Consider the following 22,957-nt stretch of genomic DNA (forward strand, 5'->3'; position numbering starts at 1 on the left):
ATGCCTAAACATTAATTGTACCCTTTCATTATCTGCTTTTCAAAATCAATCTAGGGTTTCCCACTTTACTCATTTTTTGATACGGCCTTTAAAAAGAAATCCTGGAACACCTCCCCGATTTCTTTGTTATACTGTAAATTTGTAAATAGCTACTGCAATCAATTTTAGCTCATTGAAACAAGTATCATGTTATATATATTATATATGTTTTCCATTTTTAAAAACTTTGTGTCAAGCTAAAAACCCTGTGCATCAAAACCGTGGTCAGTTTAGCAGTGATGCCCGAGACAAGTGACTGTCCTTGAAGGATATCAAATTACACGGTAGGCGGATTCCATTCAAGCTGCTGCAGGTGCAGAAGTCTGCTTCAGAAGCTGCCATTTGGGATCATCTGGGAAGTGCTAATAATCAGAACAGGATGGTTGAGGAAGTAAATCACATGGTACCTGAAAAAGAGAGGTCAATAGTGCAGTATTTAGCAACACTATCTAAATCAGCACTAGGGGCAAACAAAGGTATCTAAGGTCGATACTTACAGACCCAGTTCAGATGTCAAGTGAAACCATGGTTTAGTATGCTGGGAATGAGCCAAAGCAAGCGTGGGCTCACACATTCCCCCCTCCTCCCTCTACACAAGCGGTGAAGAGTTTGGAAACTACATCCTCGTTAGGCTTAACCACAGCTTGTTGCCTCACCCAAATCTGATGAACTATGCTTATTGTTAACCCTGGTTGATTGGTTTGATAAGCCATCTTTAAACCATGGCTCATCCAGCTAGCTTGTTTAAACTCTTAATCTCAGGGTCGTGGGTTTGAGCCTCAAAAATAATAATCCTGCATTGCTGGGGGTTAGGCAAAATGACACTTGTGGTCCCTTCCAACTCTATAATAACTCTATAACTTTATAACATTAACCACAGCTGAGAGTCTGGGGTGGTGTGCTAAACCAGCCTTCGCCACTCTGATTTCCTCCAGATGTTGCTGAATTCTTATGTCCCATCAACCACATGATAGTCAGGGATGACGGCTTCCAACAGGAGCTTAAAAATACATTAAAACATCAGTCATTAAAAAACTTCCCTAAACAGGGCTGCCTTCAGATGTCTTCTAAACATCAGATAGTTGTTTATTCCTTTGACATCTGATGGGAGGGCGTTCCACAGGACGGGAGCCACTACCGAGAAGGCCCTCTGCCTGGTTCCCTGTAACTTGGCATCTCGCAGTGAGGGAACCGCCAGAAGGCCCTCGGGGCTGGACCTCAGTGTCCGGGCAGAACGATGGGGGTGGAGACGCTCCTTCAGGTCTACTGGACCGAGGCCGTTTAGGCGGCTTTCAAGGTCAGCACCAACACTTTGAATTGTGCTCGGAAATGGACTGGGAGCCAATGTAGGTCTTTCAAGTTCTGTGGTCTGGGCGGCCGCTCCCAGTCACCAGTCTAGCTGCCGCATTCTGGATAAGTTGTAGTGCAGGACCTCTGAAAGGGCCTCTGGTTCTCCATCCCTGTTATCTACACTGCAGTAACAGCTTGTACATGAGGCTGATTGTGGATGTAACTGTGATATCAAAGGGAACAAGACAGATGCTTCTAATTGACTTTACCCATTTTCAGTGGTTGATGTTCTTATGACTGCGACGGTCAGTCCTTCTGCATTTAAGTCAGATCATGCTGATGCTCCAGTGTCACCGTCTGTTTCAGAAGCTGCCACTTGGGGTCCTCAGGGAAGTGCTTCTTAATAAACAGAGCGGGGTGAGTAAGGAAGTAAAACTCATCGTACCTGCAAAAGGAGAAAGCGCAATAGTCTAGTATTTCATAATAATGCCTAAATCAGCACCAGGGCCAGGCAGGCAAACAGAGTGGTGATCCAGAGCAGCTGGAGGGCATCTGGTTGAGGAAGCTGCTGTGTTGCAACAATCCCGCCTCCAGAATCCCCAGATTTTACACATGTAGCCCAGAATAAGCACAACACTCCAGAACTGTTCAAAGAGGATAAATAGATGGTATCTATCCCTGCCATCAGGACACTCCATGCCCATGGCTTAATAATAATAATAATAATAATAATAATAATAATAATAATAATAACAACAATAATAATAATGAAATATTACTTATACCCCCGCCCATCTGGCCGGGCCTCCACAGCCACTCTGCACGGAATAACACTTCAAACAGTAAAAACTTCCCTAAACAGGGCTGCCTTCAGATGTCTTCTAAAAGTCAGATAGTTATTGTATTTCCTTGACATCTGATGGGAGGGCGTTCCACAGGGCGGGCGCCACTACTGAGAAGGCCTGGTTCCCTGTAACCTCATTTCTCACAGTGAGGGAACTGCCAGAAGGCCCTCAGAGCTGGACCTCAGGCTGAAGGATGGGGGTGGAGACACTCCTTCAGGTATACTGGGCCGAGGCCATTTAGGGCTTTAGAGGTCAGCGCCAACACTTTGAATTGTGCTTGGAAATGTACTGGGAGCCAATGTAGGTCTTTCAGGGCCGGTGTTATATGGTCTCGGCGGCCGCTCCCAGTCACCAACCTAGCTGCAGCATTCTTATTGCACTTGCTTACATTAATCAGCCCTGCGGCCATCAAATTGCAAACTCTGACAAGTGGTCCAAGCAAAACAAAACCACCTGAAAGCAAATGAAGTTAACTGTGAGAGCCAGTGTGGTGTAGTGGTTAAGAGCGGTGGACTCGTAATCTGGGGAACCGGGTTCGCTTCCCTGCTCCTCCACCTGCAGCTGCTGGGTGACCTTGGGCTAGTCACACTTCTCTGAAGTCTCTCAGCCCCACTCCCACTCACCTCACAGAGTGTTTGTTGTGGGGGAGGAAGGGAAAGGAGAATATTAGCCGCTTTGAGACTCCTTAGGGTAGTGAGAAAGCGGGATATCAAATCCAAACTCTTCTTCTTCTGCTATCCCCTCAGTGTGTCCCACGCTCTGCCTGGTCTGCCTAACAACGTACCTGAAAGTGAACTTGCTAAAAGCAGTATTCACAGAGCCACTTCCCCAGGTGCAGTCTAAGAGATGCCACCTTCCATCAATGCGGACAGCATTCCAGGCATGGTCGCTCTTCCCCTTTACGCTGCAGCTGCCTATCAAATACTGGCACTGTATCCCTGCAATACTGAGAGGGGAAGGAAGGTATTCAGGAACAGTGTTGCTACCAAGTGAACTTGCTAAAAGCAGTATTCACAGAGCCACTTCCCCAGGTGCAGTCTAAGAGATGCCACCTTCCATCAATGCGGACAGCATTCCAGGCATGGTCGCTCTTCCCCTTTACGCTGCAGCTGCCTATCAAATACTGGCACTGTATCCCTGCAATACTGAGAGGGGAAGGAAGGTATTCAGGAACAGTGTTGCTACCAAGAGGACAAGTGGTTGCTTTCACCGCTTTGATAGGCTGGAGTGGCCGTCCTTCATTTTGCTGGATCAGAGAAAACAGCAATCAGGTTCTCCACAGATTCTCATTTGCTCCAATTTGGCAGGAAAACACAAGTTTTCCTGGGATGAAACAACAACAACAACATTTGGACACGGACCTGGAAAGCCAGGACCTGTGCCTATAAAGCACAGAGCAAAGGTAAGTATGGATGAGGAACTAAGTCACACAGGGAAGAGACCCATTAAATTCAAGTAATTTTTAAGTCTATGGATTCCAGTGGATCTACTCAATTCAATGCAGCCCTATATATGCAAGTTTGCTTCAGGATCATTCACAGTGTGGGCATTCCTCCACTTACATGGTGGGTCATGTTCCGGAACCCCATGCACATAAGCAAAAATTGTGTAAGTAGGGTAAAGGTAAAGGACCCCTGAAAGTTAAGTCCAGTCACAGACAACTCTGGGGTTGCGGCACTCATCTCACTTTACAGGCCGAGGGAGCCGGCGTTTGTCCGCAGACAGTTTTTCCGGGTCATGTGGCCAGCCTGACAAAGCCGCCTCTGGCGCAACAGAACACCGAAACCAGAGCAGCGCACGGAAACGCCGTTTACCTTCCCGCCCGAGCAGTACCTATTTATCTATTTGCACTTTTTGGCATGTTTTCGAACTGCTAGGTTGGCAGGAGCTGGGACCGAGCAACGGGAGCTCACCCCGTCGTGGGGATTTGAACCGCCGACCTTCTGATCGGCAAGCCCAAGAGGCTCAGTGGCTTAGACCACAGCGCCACCCGTGTCCCTGTGTAAGTAGGAGCACACACTAAAAAAAGCTCATTTTTCCCTGCTCTCCAGCTCTCTCTCCCCACAACACTCCTTTCAACTAGAGTTGAAGCTCTGGAGCTGGCTGGAGGACCTGTGGAAAAGCAGCAGCAGCTGCCATGCTGTGACGTGTGTCAGCTACTAGGTGGGGAGGCTGAGCAGCCTAAACAAAGCCCCACTGTGCCTCCGTTCTCTTTGGGGCTTCCTCCGCTCCCACTGAAGTCCTCTTTGGGTTCTGGGGAGGGTCTCCTCATGAGCCATGAGGACTCTCCAGCTCTCTCCCGCCATTTTCTGCTTAGAATCTATTGATTTACTTATTTCTGAGGGCTGTCATGTGCGAGTTGATCACGCCTAAGCATGGAGATGGCTGCCTAGGGCAAGGGGTGGGGAACCTGTGGCTCTCCAGATCTCCTATCGCTACAGCCAAGTAACAACCACTTGCCATGATGGCTGGAGCCAACAGAAGTTACCTGCACATTTCTTGAAAGAGTCGAGCGTATCCACCGCAAATAGCCTTTCCTGACTGAAGGACATCAGCTGGTTTAAATGACACCTTGTCCAGGTTATAGCAGCCTTCCACATCATATTCTGTAGAAATAAAGACAATGAGCACCCATTCTGATTTGCTTGTGGGGTGGCAACACTTTGCAACACTTTCCATCGTGTTTCTCGATATCTTTCCTGGTTTCCAAAATCTGATTGGGGGGTGGGGTGGCTTGTCTTGCAAGAGCTCCAAATGAACTTTTGATTGCACAACATGAATTTGCCCATATGTGATTGAATCGCACCTCAAAAGAGAAAGTCTGGAAGCACTCGTAAATCTGCTTTGTGTAGACCCAGGGTCTTGTTGTCAAATAAAAATGCACACTGGTGCAAGGGTTAGGAGTCGGGAGACACCTTCTCTCCTCCCGTGCTGCGACCTTTACTTTATTTTGACAAAGTAATAAGAATAAATAAATAAGAATAAAAATGTGCACCCCACCAGCGAGACCATTCCATTGTAACTATCCAACCTCCCCAAATTTCAACACCTCTAGCGATGGTTTGACCCCTTTCCGTTGTAACAGTACAAATTCTACAAACACCCTCCATATCTCCTCAAAATCATTCCTCCTGCATATTCCCCGTCTTACCTTAATGGCACATGTTCATTTATCATTAATAGCTATATATCCCACACCTCTTCATACCATTTTCCCATTTTATATTCTGCTTGCCCCTTCCACTTGCTAGCTATCATAATTCGTGCAGCTTTCAATAAATTTGTGAGCGAGTCCTTCATAGCCTGCAAACCTTCCACCCCATCGTAAATTGATAATAATGCTACCGCGGCACTTTCAGTGAGCTTTAACCCAGTGATTTCTGTTATCAATGAGCACCTCCTGATCCCTTCTGAGATTCATGGCTGAACAGAGATCCCAGTCAAGCTCTGTGTGAGCCAAACACCAAATCACTGATCCACACAGGTTACAATCCAGAATCCTTTGTGCAAATGGAGCTGACATGACTGGCTATGAAATGGTGAAAATGCCCGAGACAGCTGCAAAGAAGCCATGCTCGGAGTAGACCCACTAAATTTAATGTCCATGAGTTACTTACATCCTTTGATTTCAGCCGGTCTACTCTGAATATAACTTGCTTTGATATGACCTTACGTATCCATCTTCCTTGGCTGGCAATCACTGGACTGGGTGTCTGCTAAAGAACTCTGCTACAGAGCTGGATTCATGGGCGCAGGGCAGTGACAAAGGCTGATCTTTTAATACCGGAAGTTGTCAGAGGCAAGGGGACTCAAGTATGCAGAAAGGTGGTACCCCCACCTACCTATATGGTGGCAGATCCACATCCAAATGGCTCGCACTTTCTCCAGGTCACTGTGGGCTTTTTGGAGCAAGACACTCACCAGGTTTTTCACGCTATTCCTGACATTCACCTGTTTCACAGAAGGGAAATAGACTTGGAAGCAGTTAATATGGACGAGGGGGTACCAGTTCCTTTCTTCTACCTAAGTCCACTTGTTTAAAGGGTGCAATCCTGCGTGCACTTACAAGAGTGTCTCTTGCTGAATTCACTGGGGTTGCACAGTTAGTCAATTAAGTGTATGTGTTTTACTTGATTGATCAATCAAAGAATTTATTATACTTGCCAAAAATGTACCCTTGGGGGGGAAGTTGTTCTGAAGGGAGACGCATGATTAACCTTTCCTTTTTCCAGGGTTCACAGGCATGTTATCTCTACAATCTTCAGCTGAAACCCAAATCCTCTTTGCTACTGTCTCCCCACAAGTGCAGAGTTCCCCCATTGCTACTGGCAGAGGAACGGGGGGGGGGGAGCGCACTGCCCCCGGCACCATCGGGGAGGGGGTACCATTGCGCCCGCCCCCAACATGCGCCACGCACCCCCCCACACCGTGCCGGGCGCCACGCCCCCAGGATTGCACCTTTGGGGGGGTGGAAGTACAACTGGGGGGGGGCATTCTGGGGGCAGGGAGGGACCAAGGCAACCCTGGATCCTGAGCCGGCCCTACTGTTGTCACTTGACAGCACTGGGGGAAACCCAGGGCTGATTACTGCACCAGTATATTAATTTTATGCCAGTTTAATTCTGGCGAGGCCCCCCAGAGATTCCTGGGAGTTGTGGTTTGGCAAGGGCCCTGAGAATTTTCTGTTAATGACTGCTAGCCTTGTTCACAGAAGTATAGTACTCGGAGTTCCCCGAGGAGAGGAAATAACTACCAAATCAATTTCAGTACACAAGGCGTATGGCATGGTTTGCACTTCCCACTGGAAGAGCTGGTACCTCCTTAGAGAAGCCCTCTTCGCACCAAACATCTGGCTTTGATAGGAATCCCTTAACCCCGGCTGCAAATTTCACTGCATCCGTCTGCAATATGCATTCAACAGAACGCCAACTGCAAGCTCATTTCAGGAACTATAATGCAGTGTTTCCCAACCTTTTTTGGGCAAAGGCACACTTGTTTCATGAAAAAAATCTCGAGGCACACCACCATTACAGCCCCGTGACGTCAGCGCGCAGCGTCACGCCGGGAGGGACGCACGAAAGTGTAAGTTTCAATTTTTTCCCCTCCCCCTTGCCTTCCTTCTGTGCCAACCGCCAAAAAGCCAAGAAAAAAGCCAAGACTTTAGGGCAGCAGGTCGACACGGAAGAAGCTCCTACCTAAGGACAGGTGCGACGGCCGTGTCCTCTTCTGCCACACTTGGCAGCCCTGCCTCACGGTCGTGACTCCCACCCTGATTTCTCCCCGCAGGTCGAGCGGCACAGGCAGCCCAATGTGTCCAGCCCAGACACAAGCCCCGCTTCCCCACTCTAGATCCTGAATGCGACCAAGTGCTCTGGACTCCCGAGCAGGGTGGGAAAGAGGACTCGCATCTGGTAGCCTCCGGGCTCCTCGCCTGCTCGAGGGATGGCATTGCAGGCAAGCTGCCGGCCGTCGCCATCGCCGCCCCCTCATGCGAGTGGACCTGCCCGGAGTGGTGGGCCGGGGGAGGCTCGCTCTCTGTGGGGATGTGGCCCGCACGCGCGGCCCCGCTTCCTCCTGCCCAGGGCTGAGCTCCTTACCCGCGATCTCGGTCTCGCGCACGCGGATCCCACTTATTCTGAAGCTCGCGCCACTAGCTGGGGCTCTCACACCGTGCCAGGGCGAGGCGGCGCGGCCCACTGACGTCATCGCGGCTCGCTGCCGCCCTCGACTTCCCTGTTCCCTCCCCTCCCTCGGGTCGCCGTGGTTACCGAGGACTGCAAGCTGCTCGGGCGAGCGTGGGGCATTAAGTGGGAGAAGGAAAATTAAAATTAAAACTCGCCTGAAGGCCGCCTCTCCGGATACAGTGGTGCCTCGCAAGACGAAATTAATTCGTTCCGCAAGTCTCTTCATCTTGCGAGTTTTTCGTCTTGCGATGCACGGTTTCCCATAGGAATGCATTGAAAATCAATTAATGCGTTCCTAGGGAAACCGCCTTCAGACCAGGTCCGGGGACAGTCTGTCCCCCGACCTCTTCTGAAGGCTGGGGGGGGGGGACAAGGGCTTTTCTTCCCACCCCCAGCATTTTAAAAAACCCCGGGACAGCGGAGGACTTCTCCGCTGTCCGGGGCAATCTTAAAATGCTGGCGGGCGGCATTTTAAAATCGCCCGGGACAGCGGAGGACTTCTCCGCTGTCCGGGGCGATTTAAAAGCCCCTGGGAAGGCAGGCAGGGGGGACAAAGATTTTCGCCCCCCGCCCGCCTTCAGAAGAGGTCCTGGACCTCTTCTGAAGGTGGGCGGGGGCGAAAGTCTTTGCTCCCCCCTGCCTGCCTTTCCGGGAGAGCGGAGAAAGGCAGCGCGTTTCACCGCTGTCCCGGATGGCTTTAGAAGGTCCTTGACCTCTTCTGAAGGCGGGCGGGGGCGAAAGCCTTTGCTCCCCCCCTGCCTGCCTTCCCGGGAGAGCAGAGAAAGGCAGCGCGTTTCACCGCTGTCCCGGATGGCTTTAGAAGGTCCTTGACCTCTTCTGAAGGCGGGCGGGGGCGAAAGCCTTTGCTCCCCCCTGCCTGCCTTCCCGGGAGAGCGGAGAAAGGCAGCGCGTTTCTCCACTGTCCCGGACGGCTTTTGAAGGCAGGCTTTTGAAAGCCGTCCGGGACAGCGGAGAAACGCAGCGCGCCCTTGCCGCTGCCCCCCGACTTGGCTGGAAGGCTGGCGGGGGGAGAAGCCTGCTCCTCCCCATCACCAGCCCCGCAAACTCGGGGGACAGCGGGAGAGGCGCAGCCCGCCCTTGCCGCTGCCCCCCGACTTGGCTGGAAGGCTGGCGGGGGGAGAAGCCTGCTCCTCCCCATCGCCAGCCCCGCAAACTCGGGGGACAGCGGGAGAGGCGCAGCGCGCCCTTGCCGCTGCCCCCCGACTTGGCTGGAAGGCTGGCGGGGGGAGAAGCCTGCTCCTCCCCATCGCCAGCCCTGCAAACTCGGGGGACAGCGGGAGAGGCGCAGCGCGCCCTTGCCGCTGCCCCCCGACTTGGCTGGAAGGCTGGCGGGGGGAGAAGCCTGCTCCTCCCCATCGCCAGCCCTGCAAACTCGGGGGACAGCGGGAGAGGCGCAGCGCGCCATCCCGCTGTCTCCCGACATGGTTTGGAGGCTGGCGGAGGGCTTCCTCCTCCCCCAGCCCCGCAAGCTCCCAGAGCGATGCCAAAGCTGCGCGCATCTGGGGGGATGCCAAAGCTTCCCCCGCCCCAGCCCCACGCCTGGCGGTGGGGGAATAATTTTTTCCCCCTTTATTCCCCCCCCCCCCCCGCCAATTTTTCCCGCGGCACACCAGGCAACGTCTCGCGGCACACTAGTGTGCCGCGGAACACCGGTTGGGAAACACTGCTATAATGGTAGCATAGCAAGAACACAAACAGGGCTGCTTGAGGTGAGGGAGACAATGTACCCACATGCCACATATTGAAGCTCCAGCCTTAGAGGGAAAAAATATAGTGCAGCTTTCCCCCCCAGCCAGAACTCACTGGAACTGAGTTCTGGCACCTCTCAGGTTGGTGCCATTGCCATTGTAAAAGAACAAGGGAAGCGTTCGTGGTGAGTTCTGGCACCTCTTTTTCTAGAAAAATAACACTGAGCACAGTTAATTTTTACCATTCAAGCCTTGTTCCCAGGATATCCCAAGAGGTGGGTGCAGAGATGTAGCTGGGGGGGTGGGAGGGGGCACTGGGCGCCACACCACAGGGGGCAGCACTTCCCGCGGGGCCAGTAGCGCGCCCGAGCCACGCATCTCTCCTGGGAGTGACGTGGTGGCTTGGGCCCCTGAGCGGCTAGCTACGCCACTGGGTGGTTGAGTGACGGGCTCATAAAATGATTTCCTAAGATACGCAGCACTACTAAGTAGCATTAATATATACAGCAGGTGTAGGGGATCTTTGGCCCTCCAGATGCTGGGGAAGTACAGCTCCCATAATCCCTGGCCATGCTTGCTGGGACTAACAGGTGTTGTCACCCAACAACATCTGGAGGGCCAAAGGTTCCCTGCAGCTGACACAGAGGATCCAGATCAATAGCCATACATAAGCTTCTATTTACCATAGAGATCTTCTTCCTGAGGCAGCATTGATGCTTGTACTCCTCCCATCTTGAAAGCCTACTTGAAAGGCGCTCCTTGGAGGAACAGTTAAGTGCTTCGAGCCAGGAATGAAATGCCCAACTGGAGGGATGAGGGAAGAGCATGGCTTGATCTGGGTTTATCAAACCCTTGCTTGGAGACCTTGGCATTAGGAGACGAGTAGCAGGAAGAGCATCCATGAAGTCAAAACAAAGGGGGAAAGCATAACATGTTTGAGCAAACCAGCGCTGGAGTGTGTCAAAGTTCCCTGCGTGGGGAAGCGCAGATACAGAAGGTGTCCCCATTGCTCATTTCCTCTCCCCTCCTGTGGTTTCCAGCAACTGGTATTCAGAAGCATTTCTGCCTCCAACTGTGAAGGCAGAGCATAGCCATCAATGCTAGTAGCCATTGATAGCCCTCTCCTCCAAGGACGTGTCTAATGCTCTTTTAAAGCCATCGATGTTTCGAGGCCTTTACTGTCTCTTGTGGGAACAAGTTCCATAGTTTAACTATGTGCTCCATGAAAAAGAATATATATTTAGTAATTAGATCCTTTTTTTAGGTTAGCTATCAGACGCATCAGCCTTGTTAGAATTTCTATTTCGCTGCCAAGCCCCCACCCTATTTCTTGAAGCATCTAGATAGAAGCTTGTGCCAGCTTCCTCAGGTTGGCTCTCTCCAGCTAGGCTGAATAGGTGGGAAACGTCTGGACTTTGTGTGCCAGATCCTTATTGGGATCTGTATCTTGGGTCAAAATCCCTTTCACTACCAACAAAGAGACATCAGGCCTAAAAGGGAGGAGGGAAAGAGCCTAATATCACTACAGTCTTGGAGAGTCTCCCCCTTTTAGGACTGCAGTGAGATCAGGCTTAAAGGAAGGAGGGGAAGCCTTTGGGAGCCCCCACCTCTCTCTTGAAGAGCTCAGCAAGCTTGGGCTTCACAGGGAAGGGAAGAAACCTCTCCCTCCTTTTTTAGTGCTCAGAAGGATCTGAAGGGATGGGCAATTCTACTTAGTACTGAGTATTGGCTCGCCAAAGAGCTCTCTGCCAGGAGTGCCATGGCTCAGCCCAACTGAATGGGATGTTCTGCGTTGATATGAAGGGGGAGCCATCCTGCTTAGCAATGGGTCCCTGGTTTCTGCATTTCTTCAGAGGATCCTGACAACTAGTCCCATGCTTTGAGGGCTGTGCAAAGAAAGCAGCTTTGGAAAGCCATGTCCTATCAGTCAAGCCTCACCCCTTACCTGCATGTGAGAATGGCCTCATGGACCAAATGGGGAAGACTTGGGGAGGGGGCAAGATGTGCTCAGAGGTCAGACGTTCCCCACCCCAAAATTTCACCTCAGGAACTGATGATTGCCTCACAATCGTTTTGAAATGTGCCGGGTTTTCGACGTTCGGGAGCCGAAACGTTCCAAAACGCAGGCGTTCGGGAGCTGAGGTTTGACTGTAATATATATATATATATTTAAAAGATATTTATTAAGATTTTCAAAATATTACAAAAAGAAAAATGCAAAAGAAAAATAATTAAAAACGATCTGGCGGAATTCCTATGTTCTTCCTCTCTGATCTTCTTGGAGTAAAACTGGCCTCATCTTCACTATCATCCCCCTCAGATTTTCGCCCCCTTAGAGGAGAGTAAGACTCATCCTTTGATGTTGGTGAAAAATGACTGGCATTCTGTTCACTAGCCTCAGGAGATGCAGATTTTACAGCCCTGTCACCTTTCTCTTCAGTGTTTACATTGCCTGGTTCCCTTTTAACACTCAAATGTGAGGAACCACCCTTTGATGCCTGGAACCAAACCTCTGAATTAGCATGTAGCCCACTATTTCCAACCACAAACCTCCACCCTTTGCCCAAATCCTGGTAACCAACAAACATAAGCTGCTGTGCTTTGGGGTCACCCTTTCTGCACTGTGATCGTGGCACATGAACCCATGCCTTCACACTGAACGTGCGCAAATGATCAGCTTTGGGCTTTTTTCTGAACAGCATAAAATAGGGTGTTGTTCCAATCGTGCTGTGGACCAAGCGGTTCTGAACATAATTGGCTGTCAAGATCGCCTCCCATCAATAGCGTTTGGACAAGCCAGAATCCTCAATCATTTCTTGCAGAGACCTTTTCTTTCTCTCTGCCTCTCCATTCTTCTCTGGACTATGAGGGTTTGTCTTTCTGTGCCCAATTCCATGCCTTTGTAACCATGATTGGAATGCATCTGACAGAAATTTGCTTCCACGGTCAGATTGAAACTTTTAAACTTTGTGTGGGAATTGCCTCTCAACATATGGCACCCAGTCTTTAAACTTAGAGGAAAACCTCTGCCTTGTGCTTCATGGGATAAACCCAACTAAACCTTGTGGCATCATCAATTATAGTTAGCACATACTGGGAATTGCCCCTGCTGAGTTTAAAAGGACCACACACATCAGCATGAACAAGCTGAAAAGGTTTCTCACTCACCTTCTCACTTCGAGGATAAGACCCTTGGTGGCTCTTGACCTGTTTGCATACATTACAGTCAAGATATTTATCACAGCCTTGTAATTCACATCCATCACTCAAATCTGGCATTTTTGCTACACTACGCCAATTTGAATGACCAAGTCAGTGAGGCCACGGATGTAAACATTTTTTGTGTAACGCCTCATTTTTGCATGCAGGCTGTGCATCACTGCTAGTAAGCACAGACTCCTGTACACCGTCCCTTAACACAAATAAACCATTTTCTTTTTTTAATAAATTTTATTAAATTTTCCACCGTGATAACACAAACCACAAAGCAAGATGATACACAAAAACAGAAAAGGAAAAAGGGGAAAGAAGAAAGGGGGGGAAAGGGGGAACAATAAACAGATAGACAATAATAACAAACTTAATTCTTCACAAGTCCAACCTTTTAAAACATCTTGGTTGACTTCCTCAAATCCCTCCCTTCTGAGTTTCCTTGTAATTAAAAGTAACAGCTTTCCAATATCATTATTAAACTAAAACAATTTCCAATTATAGTCCATCTTATTCACTTTTCTTAACATTCTGAATTTAACCCTAGGCCTATTTGTTTCTTTCAAGTAATTTCTATTTTTTTATATTACAATATTTATTCAAATAGTCCTTGAATTTCCTCCAGTCCTCTTGAAACTCCTCTTCTTTCTGGTCGCGGACTCTTCCAGTCAGGTCAGCTAGCTCCGAAAAGTCCATCATCTTCATCTGCCAACCTTCCACTTTTGGTAGTTCTTGTGTTTTCCAATTTTTAGCAAGTAATATTCGGGCGGCCGTTGTGACATACAAAAATAATTTAACATCTTTCTTGGGCAATTCTAAACCTGTTATTCCAAGAAGAAAGGTCTCTGGTTTCTTAATAAATGTATATTTCAACATTTTTTTCAGTTCGTTATAAATCTTCTCCCAGAAGTCCTTCATCTTGGGACAGGTCCACCAAATATGGAAAAAAGTACCTTCTTTTTCTTTACATTTCCAACAAAGATTATCACTATTGTGATAAATCTTTGCTAGTTTTACAGGGGTCAAGTACCATCTATACATCATCTTCATACTGTTTTCCTTTAACATCGTACATGCCTCTCCCAGTCCTCCATCATTATATTATGTCCCACATCTCTTGCCCAATCAATCATAACCGATTTAACTTGTTCATCCTTAGTATGCCACTCCAACAACAAATTATACATTTTAGACATATTCTTATCATTAGTATCTAACAACTCCATTTCCAATTTGGTTTTTTCTGTTGCAAAACCATTTCTCTTATCCATCTTATATAATTCGTTAATTTGATAATATTGCAACCAATTCACTTTATCTTTAATTTGTTCAAATGGTTTTAATTTAAAACCGTCCTGATCCTCTAACAAATCTGAATACCTCAACCATTTGTTTTCCATATTTAACTTTTTTGGGGCCTGTGCTTCCATTGGTGAAATCCATTTTGGTGTTTTTCTTACTAAGAGATCTTTGTATCTAGTCATAGAATCATAGAATCATAGAATCATAGAGTTGGAAGAGACCACAAGGGCCATCGAGTCCAACCCCCTGCCAAGCAGGAAACACCATCAGAGCACTCCTGACATATGGTTGTCAAGCCTCTGCTTAAAGACCTCCAAAGAAGGAGACTCCACCACACTCCTTGGCAGCAAATTCCACTGTCGAACAGTTCTTACTGTCAGGAAGTTCTTCCTAATGTTTAGGTGGAATCTTCTTTCTTGTAGTTTGGATCCATTGCTCCGTGTCCGCTTCTCTGGAGCAGCAGAAAACAGCCTTTCTGCCTCCTCTATGTGACATCCTTTTATATATTTGAACATGGCTATCATATCACCCCTTAACCTCCTCTTCTCCAGGCTAAACATGCCCAGCTCCCTTAGCCGTTCCTCATAAGGCATCATTTCCAGGCCTTTGACCATTTTGGTTGCCCTCCTCTGGACACGTTCCAGTTTGTCAGTGTCCTTCTTGAACTGTGGTGCCCAGAACTGGACACAGTACTCCAGGTGAGGTCTGACCAGAGCAGAATACAGTGGCACTATTACTTCCCTTGATCTAGATGCTATACTCCTATTGATGAGGCCCAGAATTGCATTGGCTTTTTTAGCTGCCGCGTCACACTGTTGGCTCATGTCAAGTTTGTGGTCAACCAAGACTCCTAGATCCTTTTCACATGTACTGCTCTCAAGCCAGGTGTCACCCATCTTGTATTTGTGCCTCTCATTTTTTTTGCCCAAGTGCAATACTTTACATTTCTCCCTGTTAAAGTTCATCTTGTTTGTTTTGGCCCAGTTCTCTAATCTGTCAAGGTCGTTTTGAAGTGTGATCCTGTCCTCTGGGGTGTTAGCCACCCCTCCCAGTTTGGTGTCATCTGCAAATTTGATCAGGATGCCCTTGAGTCCATCATCCAAGTCGTTGATAAAGATGTTGAATAAGACCGGGCCCAAGACAGAACCCTGTGGCACCCCACTAGTCACTCTTCTCCAGGATGAAGAGGAACCATTGATGAGCACCCTTTGGGTTCGGTCAGTCAGCCAGTTACAAATCCACTGAGTGGTAGCATAGTCAATACATAGTCCATACATTGTATAACGCCTTTCTAATTACATGGTTCTTAAAACCACTGTGGGCCTTTATCTTGTCATACGATAAATATGCATGCCATCCAAATTGATTATCCAGTCCCTCCACATCATCATTCTCTAATTGAATCCAATCCTTGATCCAGCAGAAGGCAGCAGCTTCAAAGTATATCTTCAAATCTGGTAGGGAAAAGCCCCCTCTTTCTTTTATATCTGTAAGTAATTTATATTTAATTCTAGGTTTTTCCCCCTGCCAGATAAATTTAGACAATGCCTTCTGCCATTCTTTAAAACATTTAACATTATCAATGATTGGTAAAGCTTGAAATAGAAACAACATATTTCGCAATACATTCATCTTAACCACCGATATTCGGCCCATCAATGAAAGTTTTAGGTTTAACCATATCTCAAGATCTCTCTTGATTTCATTCCATAATTTTTCATATTTATCTTTATAAAGATTCAAATTCTTTACCGATAAGTTCACACCCAAATATTTAACTTTTTTCACAGAAACAAGGCCTGTCCTTTCAAAAAGGGGTTTTCTTTCCTCATTATCTAAGTTTCCCCCCCCCCCCAAACTTTGGTTTTGCTCTTGTTTAATTTAAATCCTGCTACCTGCCCAAACTCTTGAATCAGCTCCAGTGCTTTTACTGCACTGGTTTCTGGATCTTGTAAAGTTAAGACCAAGTCATCAGCAAAGGCTTTTAATTTATATTGCTTGGATCCTACTACAATGCCTTTAACCTCCTCCTCTTTCCTCAACATGTTTAGCAAAACCTCCAGAACAGAGATAAATAGCAGAGGGGAAAGCGGGCACCCTTGCCTGGTTCCTTTCTCAATTCTGATTTCCTCTGAGACCACATTATTAACTATGATTTTTACTTTTTGTTCAAAATAGATCGCATTGATACCATTTTAAAATTCCTGGCCAACCTCAATTCTTTCTAGGTTTTTCATCATAAATAACCAAGAAACATTATCAAAGGCCTTTTCAGCATCAATAAACATTAACATTGCTTTACAATTTCTTTTCGCTTCCAACCTTTCTATTATATCAATTATATTTCTAATGTTATCTTTCATTTGTCTCCCAAGCAGAAATCCTGCCTGGTCCTTGTGTATATAATCTGATAGAAACTTTTTTAGTCTATTGGCCAAAATATTCGCAAAGATTTTATAATCCGCATTAAGTAATGAGATTGGTCTATAATTTTTTACATCAGATCTATCTTGATCTGTTTTTCATGCCATTTAGAAGGAACCTTTTATCCTCGGGAATTTTCTACATTTCATTTGCCTCAAGAAATTGCTCAATTTTATCCTTATCTTCTTTACCTTTTTTATACAGCTGTTTAAAGTATTTCTGGAAACATTTTCTTATATCTGCAGGGTTTTCCATAGATTTCCCATCAGATACAATATTTGTAATAGTACTTTGCTTCTGTCTCTTTTTTAATTGCCAAGCCAACAATTTCCCACATTTATTCACAGATTCAAAATTTCTCTGTTTCATCATTTTAATTTTCCATTCTATTTCCTGGTTAATAATTTGAGAAAATTGAATCTGCAATGCTTTAATTTCTTTTGGAATCTGTTGACTCTTTGGCATTAATCAGAGTACTGTGTCCAGTTCTGGGCACCACAGTTCAAGAAGGACACTGACAAACTGGAACGTGTCCAGAGGAGGGCAACCAAAATGGTCAAAGGCCTGGAAACGATGCCTTATGAGGAACGGCTAAGGGAGCGGGGCATGTTTAGCCTGGAGAAGAGGAGGTTAAGGGGTGATATGATAGCCATGTTCAAATATATAAAAGGATGTCATATAGAGGAGGGAGAAAGGTTGTTTTCTGCTGCTCCAGAGAAGCGGACACGGAGCAATGGATCCAAACTACAAGAAAGAAGATACCACCTAAACATTAGGAAGAACTTCCTGACAGTAAGAGCTGTTTGGCAGTGGAATTTGCTGCCAAGGAGTGTGGTGGAGTCTCCGTCTTTGGAGGTCTTTAAGCAGAGGCTTGACAACCATATGTCAGGAGTGCTCTGATGGTGTTTCCTGCTTGGCAGGGGGTTGGACTCGATGGCCCTTGTGGTCTCTTCCAACTCTATGATTCTATGATTCTATGATTAATCTTAAACTCTTCTCTTTGTCCTTTATTTGAGACAGAATTTTCTCTTTTTTCTCATCCTGTATCTTTTTCTTTATCAAGTTCTGTTGTATGAGGAAACCTCTCATTACTGCCTTACTTGCATCCCAAATGACTCTTGTTTCTACCTCTGTGTTCCTATTTAGTTCAAAATAGTCTTTTAGAGTCTTTTGGGCCTTACTAATCATCTGTTCATTCCTCAACAACTCATCATTCATCCTCCATCTAAAGGAGCCCTGCAGGTATAATTTCATCTCCAAAACCACTGCATTATGATCTGAGCAAGTCTTAGGGCAAATTTCTGTTTTAGTAACCTTAGGAACCAAATCTCTGGTATAGTATAGTCTCTCTCCATTGGATTTCGTAGCCTCCATATGTCCGACAAATTGTATTTATCAGTCATATCAAAGAAAATCTTTGGTAGTCTGCCGGAGCTTGGATTTTTCTGTCCCTGTGTTTTATCCATTAATGTTGATGCTACTCCATTCAGGTCTCCCATTAAAATCAATTTGTAATCCATATAATCCATAAATTTTAAGTCCAGATTCTTAAAGAATTCCACTTTGCCATCATTTGGTGCATAAATTCCCAGCAAAAGAAATTTATCGCCTTGTGCCGTAATTTCAACTGCAATGTACCTCCCTTCCTCATCTTTAAACAGCAATTTGGGGTTCCATTTTTCTTTAACATAAAAAACCACGCCTCTTTTTTCACTTTGTCAGATGAAATAAATTCCTGCCCAAGTTTCTTATTTTGGAGAATTTTCCTGTGAAGTCTTATAACATGTGTTTCTTGTAAACAGATTATATCCAAATTCTGTCTTGCCAATACATGATAAACTTGATTCCTTTTAAAACATGAATTTAGACCATTTACATTCCAGGAGTAAATTTTCAATGACATCCTGATTTGTTAGGGGCCCACTGCCCCTGCCCCCAGTAAAGGAGAACTTTCCAGTCCAAGCTCTTTTGCGTTTTTCTCCAGAAATCTTTCTTTCTCTCCGACAGTTCTTATTCTTTGTTTCCTTCCTTGAAATTTAAAAGATAGTCCCTCCGGGAACTCCCACCTGAAGAAAATGTTCTTTCTTCTTAGGGCACTAGCCAAATCCGTATAATTATTTCTCAGGGGCCAAAAAGTGTGTCGGAATGTCTTTAAACAGAATTCTTCCCTCCTCACCTATCTTTAAACTTTTTTTATAATGGTGGCCTAAAATAATATCTCTCTGCTCTTTAGTTTTAAAAAACACCATACAGTCATGTGTAATCTTAGCATCTGTTTTAGGTCCAAATCTGTAGGCCTTGTCAATCCAGGAATTTAATTCTTCTTTTGAGAGAACCCAGTACGTTGCAAATTCTTCAATTAACCAATCCTTCAAATTATCCTGCTCTTTCTGGGGTATGCCCCTCAATCTCAGATTACATTCCCTCTGTTTTATTTGCAGAGACGCAATTGAAATTTGAGATTCTCGCTGAATTGTCTATAAGTCAGGAATTCTCACAGTTTCCAAATGCGCCAGTCCTGACTCATGTGCTGACACATCTGAGTTAACTTGCATCAAATCTTGTCTTAATTGAGCAAAGTCACTTTTTAATTCCTTTATAGACTTTTGATTTCCTCTTACTTCTGTTTTAATTTCCTGAAGCAATTGCAACACAGACTCCTCAAAAGTTGGTGACTTAGAGTCCCTCCTTACTTTGGTTTTTGTTTTCTCTGTCTTTTCTCGTTTCTCTCCCCCATCCATAACTTGTAATTCTTTTGTTCAAGGTCAGTCTCAGACACAAGGGGGAGATAAGGAGGCAGACAGTTTCCCTTCTCAAGCCTCTCCACCAGTCTTAATATAAAAGTCAACAGTCTCTCTAACTTGTAATCCTTTTTTTTACTCCTTTCTTAATTCCCCAGAAGTTAATAACACAGTAGTGTTATTAAAGGATTGGGTGACATATTTTACAGAAATATATGGCCCCTGTCCTGACCCACCCCCACAAGTTTACTATACTCAGTTATCAGAACTGACAGAATGGCCAGACGTCACGCCCAATCAGATTAAGAGGCTAATCGCAAGCCAACTAGCTAATAAAGCTCCAGGAGAAGACATGATCCCAATGGAGATCTATAAGATAAGACCTGATTTCTGGTCACCCATTTTTGCAAAATTGTTTTCATACAGTAACAGCTCAGGTCGCATACCTGAAGGGTGGAAGTTGAGTATAATTGCCCCAATATATAAAAAGGGTGATAAGAAAAACCCTGCCAATTATAGACCCATTAGTTAGTTAGATGTAGCCTCCAAACTATATGCCAGGCTCCTTCTTGGGAGACTAGAAGAATGGGCAGATACAAATAAGGAAAGTCCCTTCCAACAGCCCTTTGCAGCCTTTGTGCCTTTTTACTGCTCTGGCTTGCTTCCCTTTGCCTTTGAAGCTAACGAGCTCATAAATCAGCCCCAGAAAGTACTCACGTCTTGTTGCTAGGCAACGGCAGTTATCAGCTCTCCCCCGGAATGCTTGGTATGTGGCCTTCTCTCCGCTCTGTTTTAACCCAAAAAGAGGAGCCCTTCAGTGAACCGAAGAATTTTCAACCGCGTTCACCATACAGCCATAAATCAGCAATCATCAGGGGTCCGTGGAACGTAGCAAAACAGCAAACACGTCTCCACCAGCCGTCCTTAGTCGTTACTTTGTAGCCACCATCCGCGTGCTACCATTTCCTTGCAGAGGATGTATACGATCCAGCAACCATCCTCTGCTACCATATGTTGGAAAAACAAGTCCCCTCCGGAGAGGCTGGCCCCTCTCCCTGCTCTCGGAGCTTGTTTACCGGTGATCTTCCTCTGGCTGACATCCCGGACAGACCAGGGAGATCTTGATAGGCGACATTTCCCAGCGTGGAAAATCCACACCCCCTCCCTCCTTGCATACCGGCAAGAGAAAGGAGATAGTCAGAAATCCTTTTACATCTTGTTTATTTCTGACTGATGTAACTCTACAAAAAACATGTCCGAACAGTTCAGTGTTCAGCAAGCAAGTGACTAAGACTTCCTTCACATACGCAACAGGAAGGTCTCATATTACACACTTCACAAAGCTTTGAGAAGCCTGTGAACTTCCGGGAAGATTCTTTCCCACAGCTAGTCACATCATGTGATGTTTTCACCAAGCTGCCAGTTTGCAGCTGCGTCGCTCTAGCGGTTTCGCCAACCTTCAAAGCACCGGTGCTATTTCAGGCGAAAGAGCTCACCCTTCCAGCAGAACGGGCAGTCTGGTAGACCCCTCCCCAATGTTACTCCGTCCCTCTGGATTTCACAACATGCGTCTTTGAAAAGAACATAAAACCCAGAATTCACCAAACAAGAGACAGACATCAGGTTGCTCTGCAGCGAGGGAATGCACAGTACATTGTCCAGCTGCGTGTGCAGACAGGGTACGAAGACAGATCCCTCCAATTTCACATTGGACTTCCTCCCATCTGCCAACACGACCTGTTTTCATGGCGAAGAGGCCTTCTTGGCAAAAAACACCTTTGAAGCAATCAGGTGTCTGGAACTGCCTGAATTGATGACCCAAGTGATTTGCTGCTCATCTTCGTAACTCTCGTCCACTGCAGTCACCAGGTGCACCGTCTGCTTCCTCTTGCTTCTTTTGCTGCTGTTGACGGTGCAAATGACCTTCGGAAGCAGCCCCCTCCGGACAGGACTTCCACAGATGCTTAGTCGAACAGCACTTGTAACAAATCTGGTGGCCACCAACAAGAAACATCTGACCTTTGTAACTGCCAACAAGGGTTTTGCCACCAAGTGCTAAGGCATCTTTTGCAAAGGGATCAAATTCTTATTTCACTCATTATAATGCACATCAATCTCTGACTTTTGTCTTCTGGGTTTCTGGGGGTTTTCCTGTTGTTATTGTGTCTCTCACAGCTACAATAAACCTACCATTAAAATTATGGACTGGTCATTTCTTTGTCAGAGGGCAAACGGGCAAATTTAGCAGGGGATCAAATACTTTCCCCCCTCACTGTATATGCTGCTATCAATTTTAGATCTTGTTGGCTATTAGACACTAGAAAACAACTAGATAGCGAGGAAAGCATATTGCAGAATTACAGCTGGATATGTGTTTCTCCTTCTGAGCTTTGAAGAACAGGGTCAGACCAAGTGACACAAAGGGTGGGTTCTTGTGGCCAAGCAGCTGCTTCGCTTCTCTCCCAAAGGTGAGGGAAGATGTGGAGCAAAGTAAGAGCAGCACCAGCTGCTTTCCAGGGGAAACCCTGCCAGGTGGGTGGGGTATACATCGTCATCATCACCATCATATTATTCCCACTCCAACCAAGGGGAGGAAAGATTGCTGACTCAGAGCTTCTCTATTTTCAAGGTCGGGACACAACAGAACCATGGCACAAATCCCAAAGTGACTCTCATCCCCAGTTGAAATGGGGCCTCTCACCCACAAAAGAAATAACCTTATGAAGTCAACTTCAAAATGGAATTGTATCCACTTTAATTCAAGTGGTGCCAGAACCCTGTTGCTACAAACCATGCAGGAACAGAAAAGATGGATCTAGGGGAGTGTGGTTGCACCGGACACGAGAGTTTCTAGCATGCTGCAGCAGGCACAACAACTATGACAGCCAATGGAAGGCAAGATGTGTGGGGCACCAGATTTTGACATCACGCAGGGTGCCACTGAAATTTGAGGTGCCAAGGTCCACCACTGGGAACAGTCTTAGGGGCTCTGACTATCAACAAAGATGAGGTACTACCCAGTACTAAAGACTGCTCCACCATGGAACCACTACAGTATTTTCCATGCTACTGATCTGGGGCTACAGTCCCCATCATTCTCTTTTTTTTTTTAAATGATATTTATTAAAAGTTTAACAAATTACACAGAAAAGAAAAGGAGAGAAGACAATAAAAAGTTACAATACTTCAAAAATAGAAAAAAAACACAATAAAAAACAATTATAAGAAAACAATAAGAAAAACAAAAAAAACATTTAAAAGCAAAAACATTTAAAAACACATCCAATTTCCATATCTTTGTCTTTCATTTACTTGTTTCATCGACCTCCTCACACCTCCCTTTTTTGTATTCTAATTCAATTAGCTATTTCAGCAAATCCTTTCCATCTTTCTCAATTTTTGTTCTATAATTCATCTTAACACAATTTGACCTTAAATTTTACATTTTCTATCCTTTAGTTGTCTTAATTTACTTTAACCTTATCTTACCATAAAAAACCCTAAAACTTAAAAACATATTTATGCATAACTCTTTAAAACATTTCTACTAAAGCCGAATAGTTTCATTCCAAGATCTTTCTAACACTCATTAATTTTGCAATATTTCTCTAAATGAATTTTTAAATTTCTTCCTATCTTCATCCACCGTCTCTTCTTCCTGGTCTCGGGTTCTGTCAGTCCTTTCTGCCTGTACCCTCTAGTCCATCAACCTG

General features: G+C 45.9%; 2 protein-coding genes across 2 annotated transcripts in view; both read right to left on the reverse strand.

The window, feature by feature from the left end:
* Positions 1 to 22,957, reverse strand: part of LOC114584510 (unconventional myosin-XVIIIb-like) — a 653,524-nt gene that overhangs the window by 117,064 nt on the left and 513,503 nt on the right. The window lies entirely within an intron of this gene.
* On the reverse strand, positions 1,651 to 11,518 carry LOC144326343 (kyphoscoliosis peptidase-like). Its single transcript, XM_077922878.1, has 5 exons — positions 11,513 to 11,518; positions 6,017 to 6,197; positions 4,663 to 4,780; positions 2,959 to 3,120; positions 1,651 to 1,774 (listed from the first exon to the last, which is right to left on the reverse strand). Exons 1-5 carry the CDS (start codon positions 11,516 to 11,518, stop codon positions 1,651 to 1,653), a joined length of 591 nt encoding a protein of 196 aa, XP_077779004.1.

This window comes from Podarcis muralis, chromosome W (genome assembly GCF_964188315.1).
Source record: "Podarcis muralis chromosome W, rPodMur119.hap1.1, whole genome shotgun sequence".
NCBI lineage: Eukaryota > Metazoa > Chordata > Lepidosauria > Squamata > Lacertidae > Podarcis > Podarcis muralis.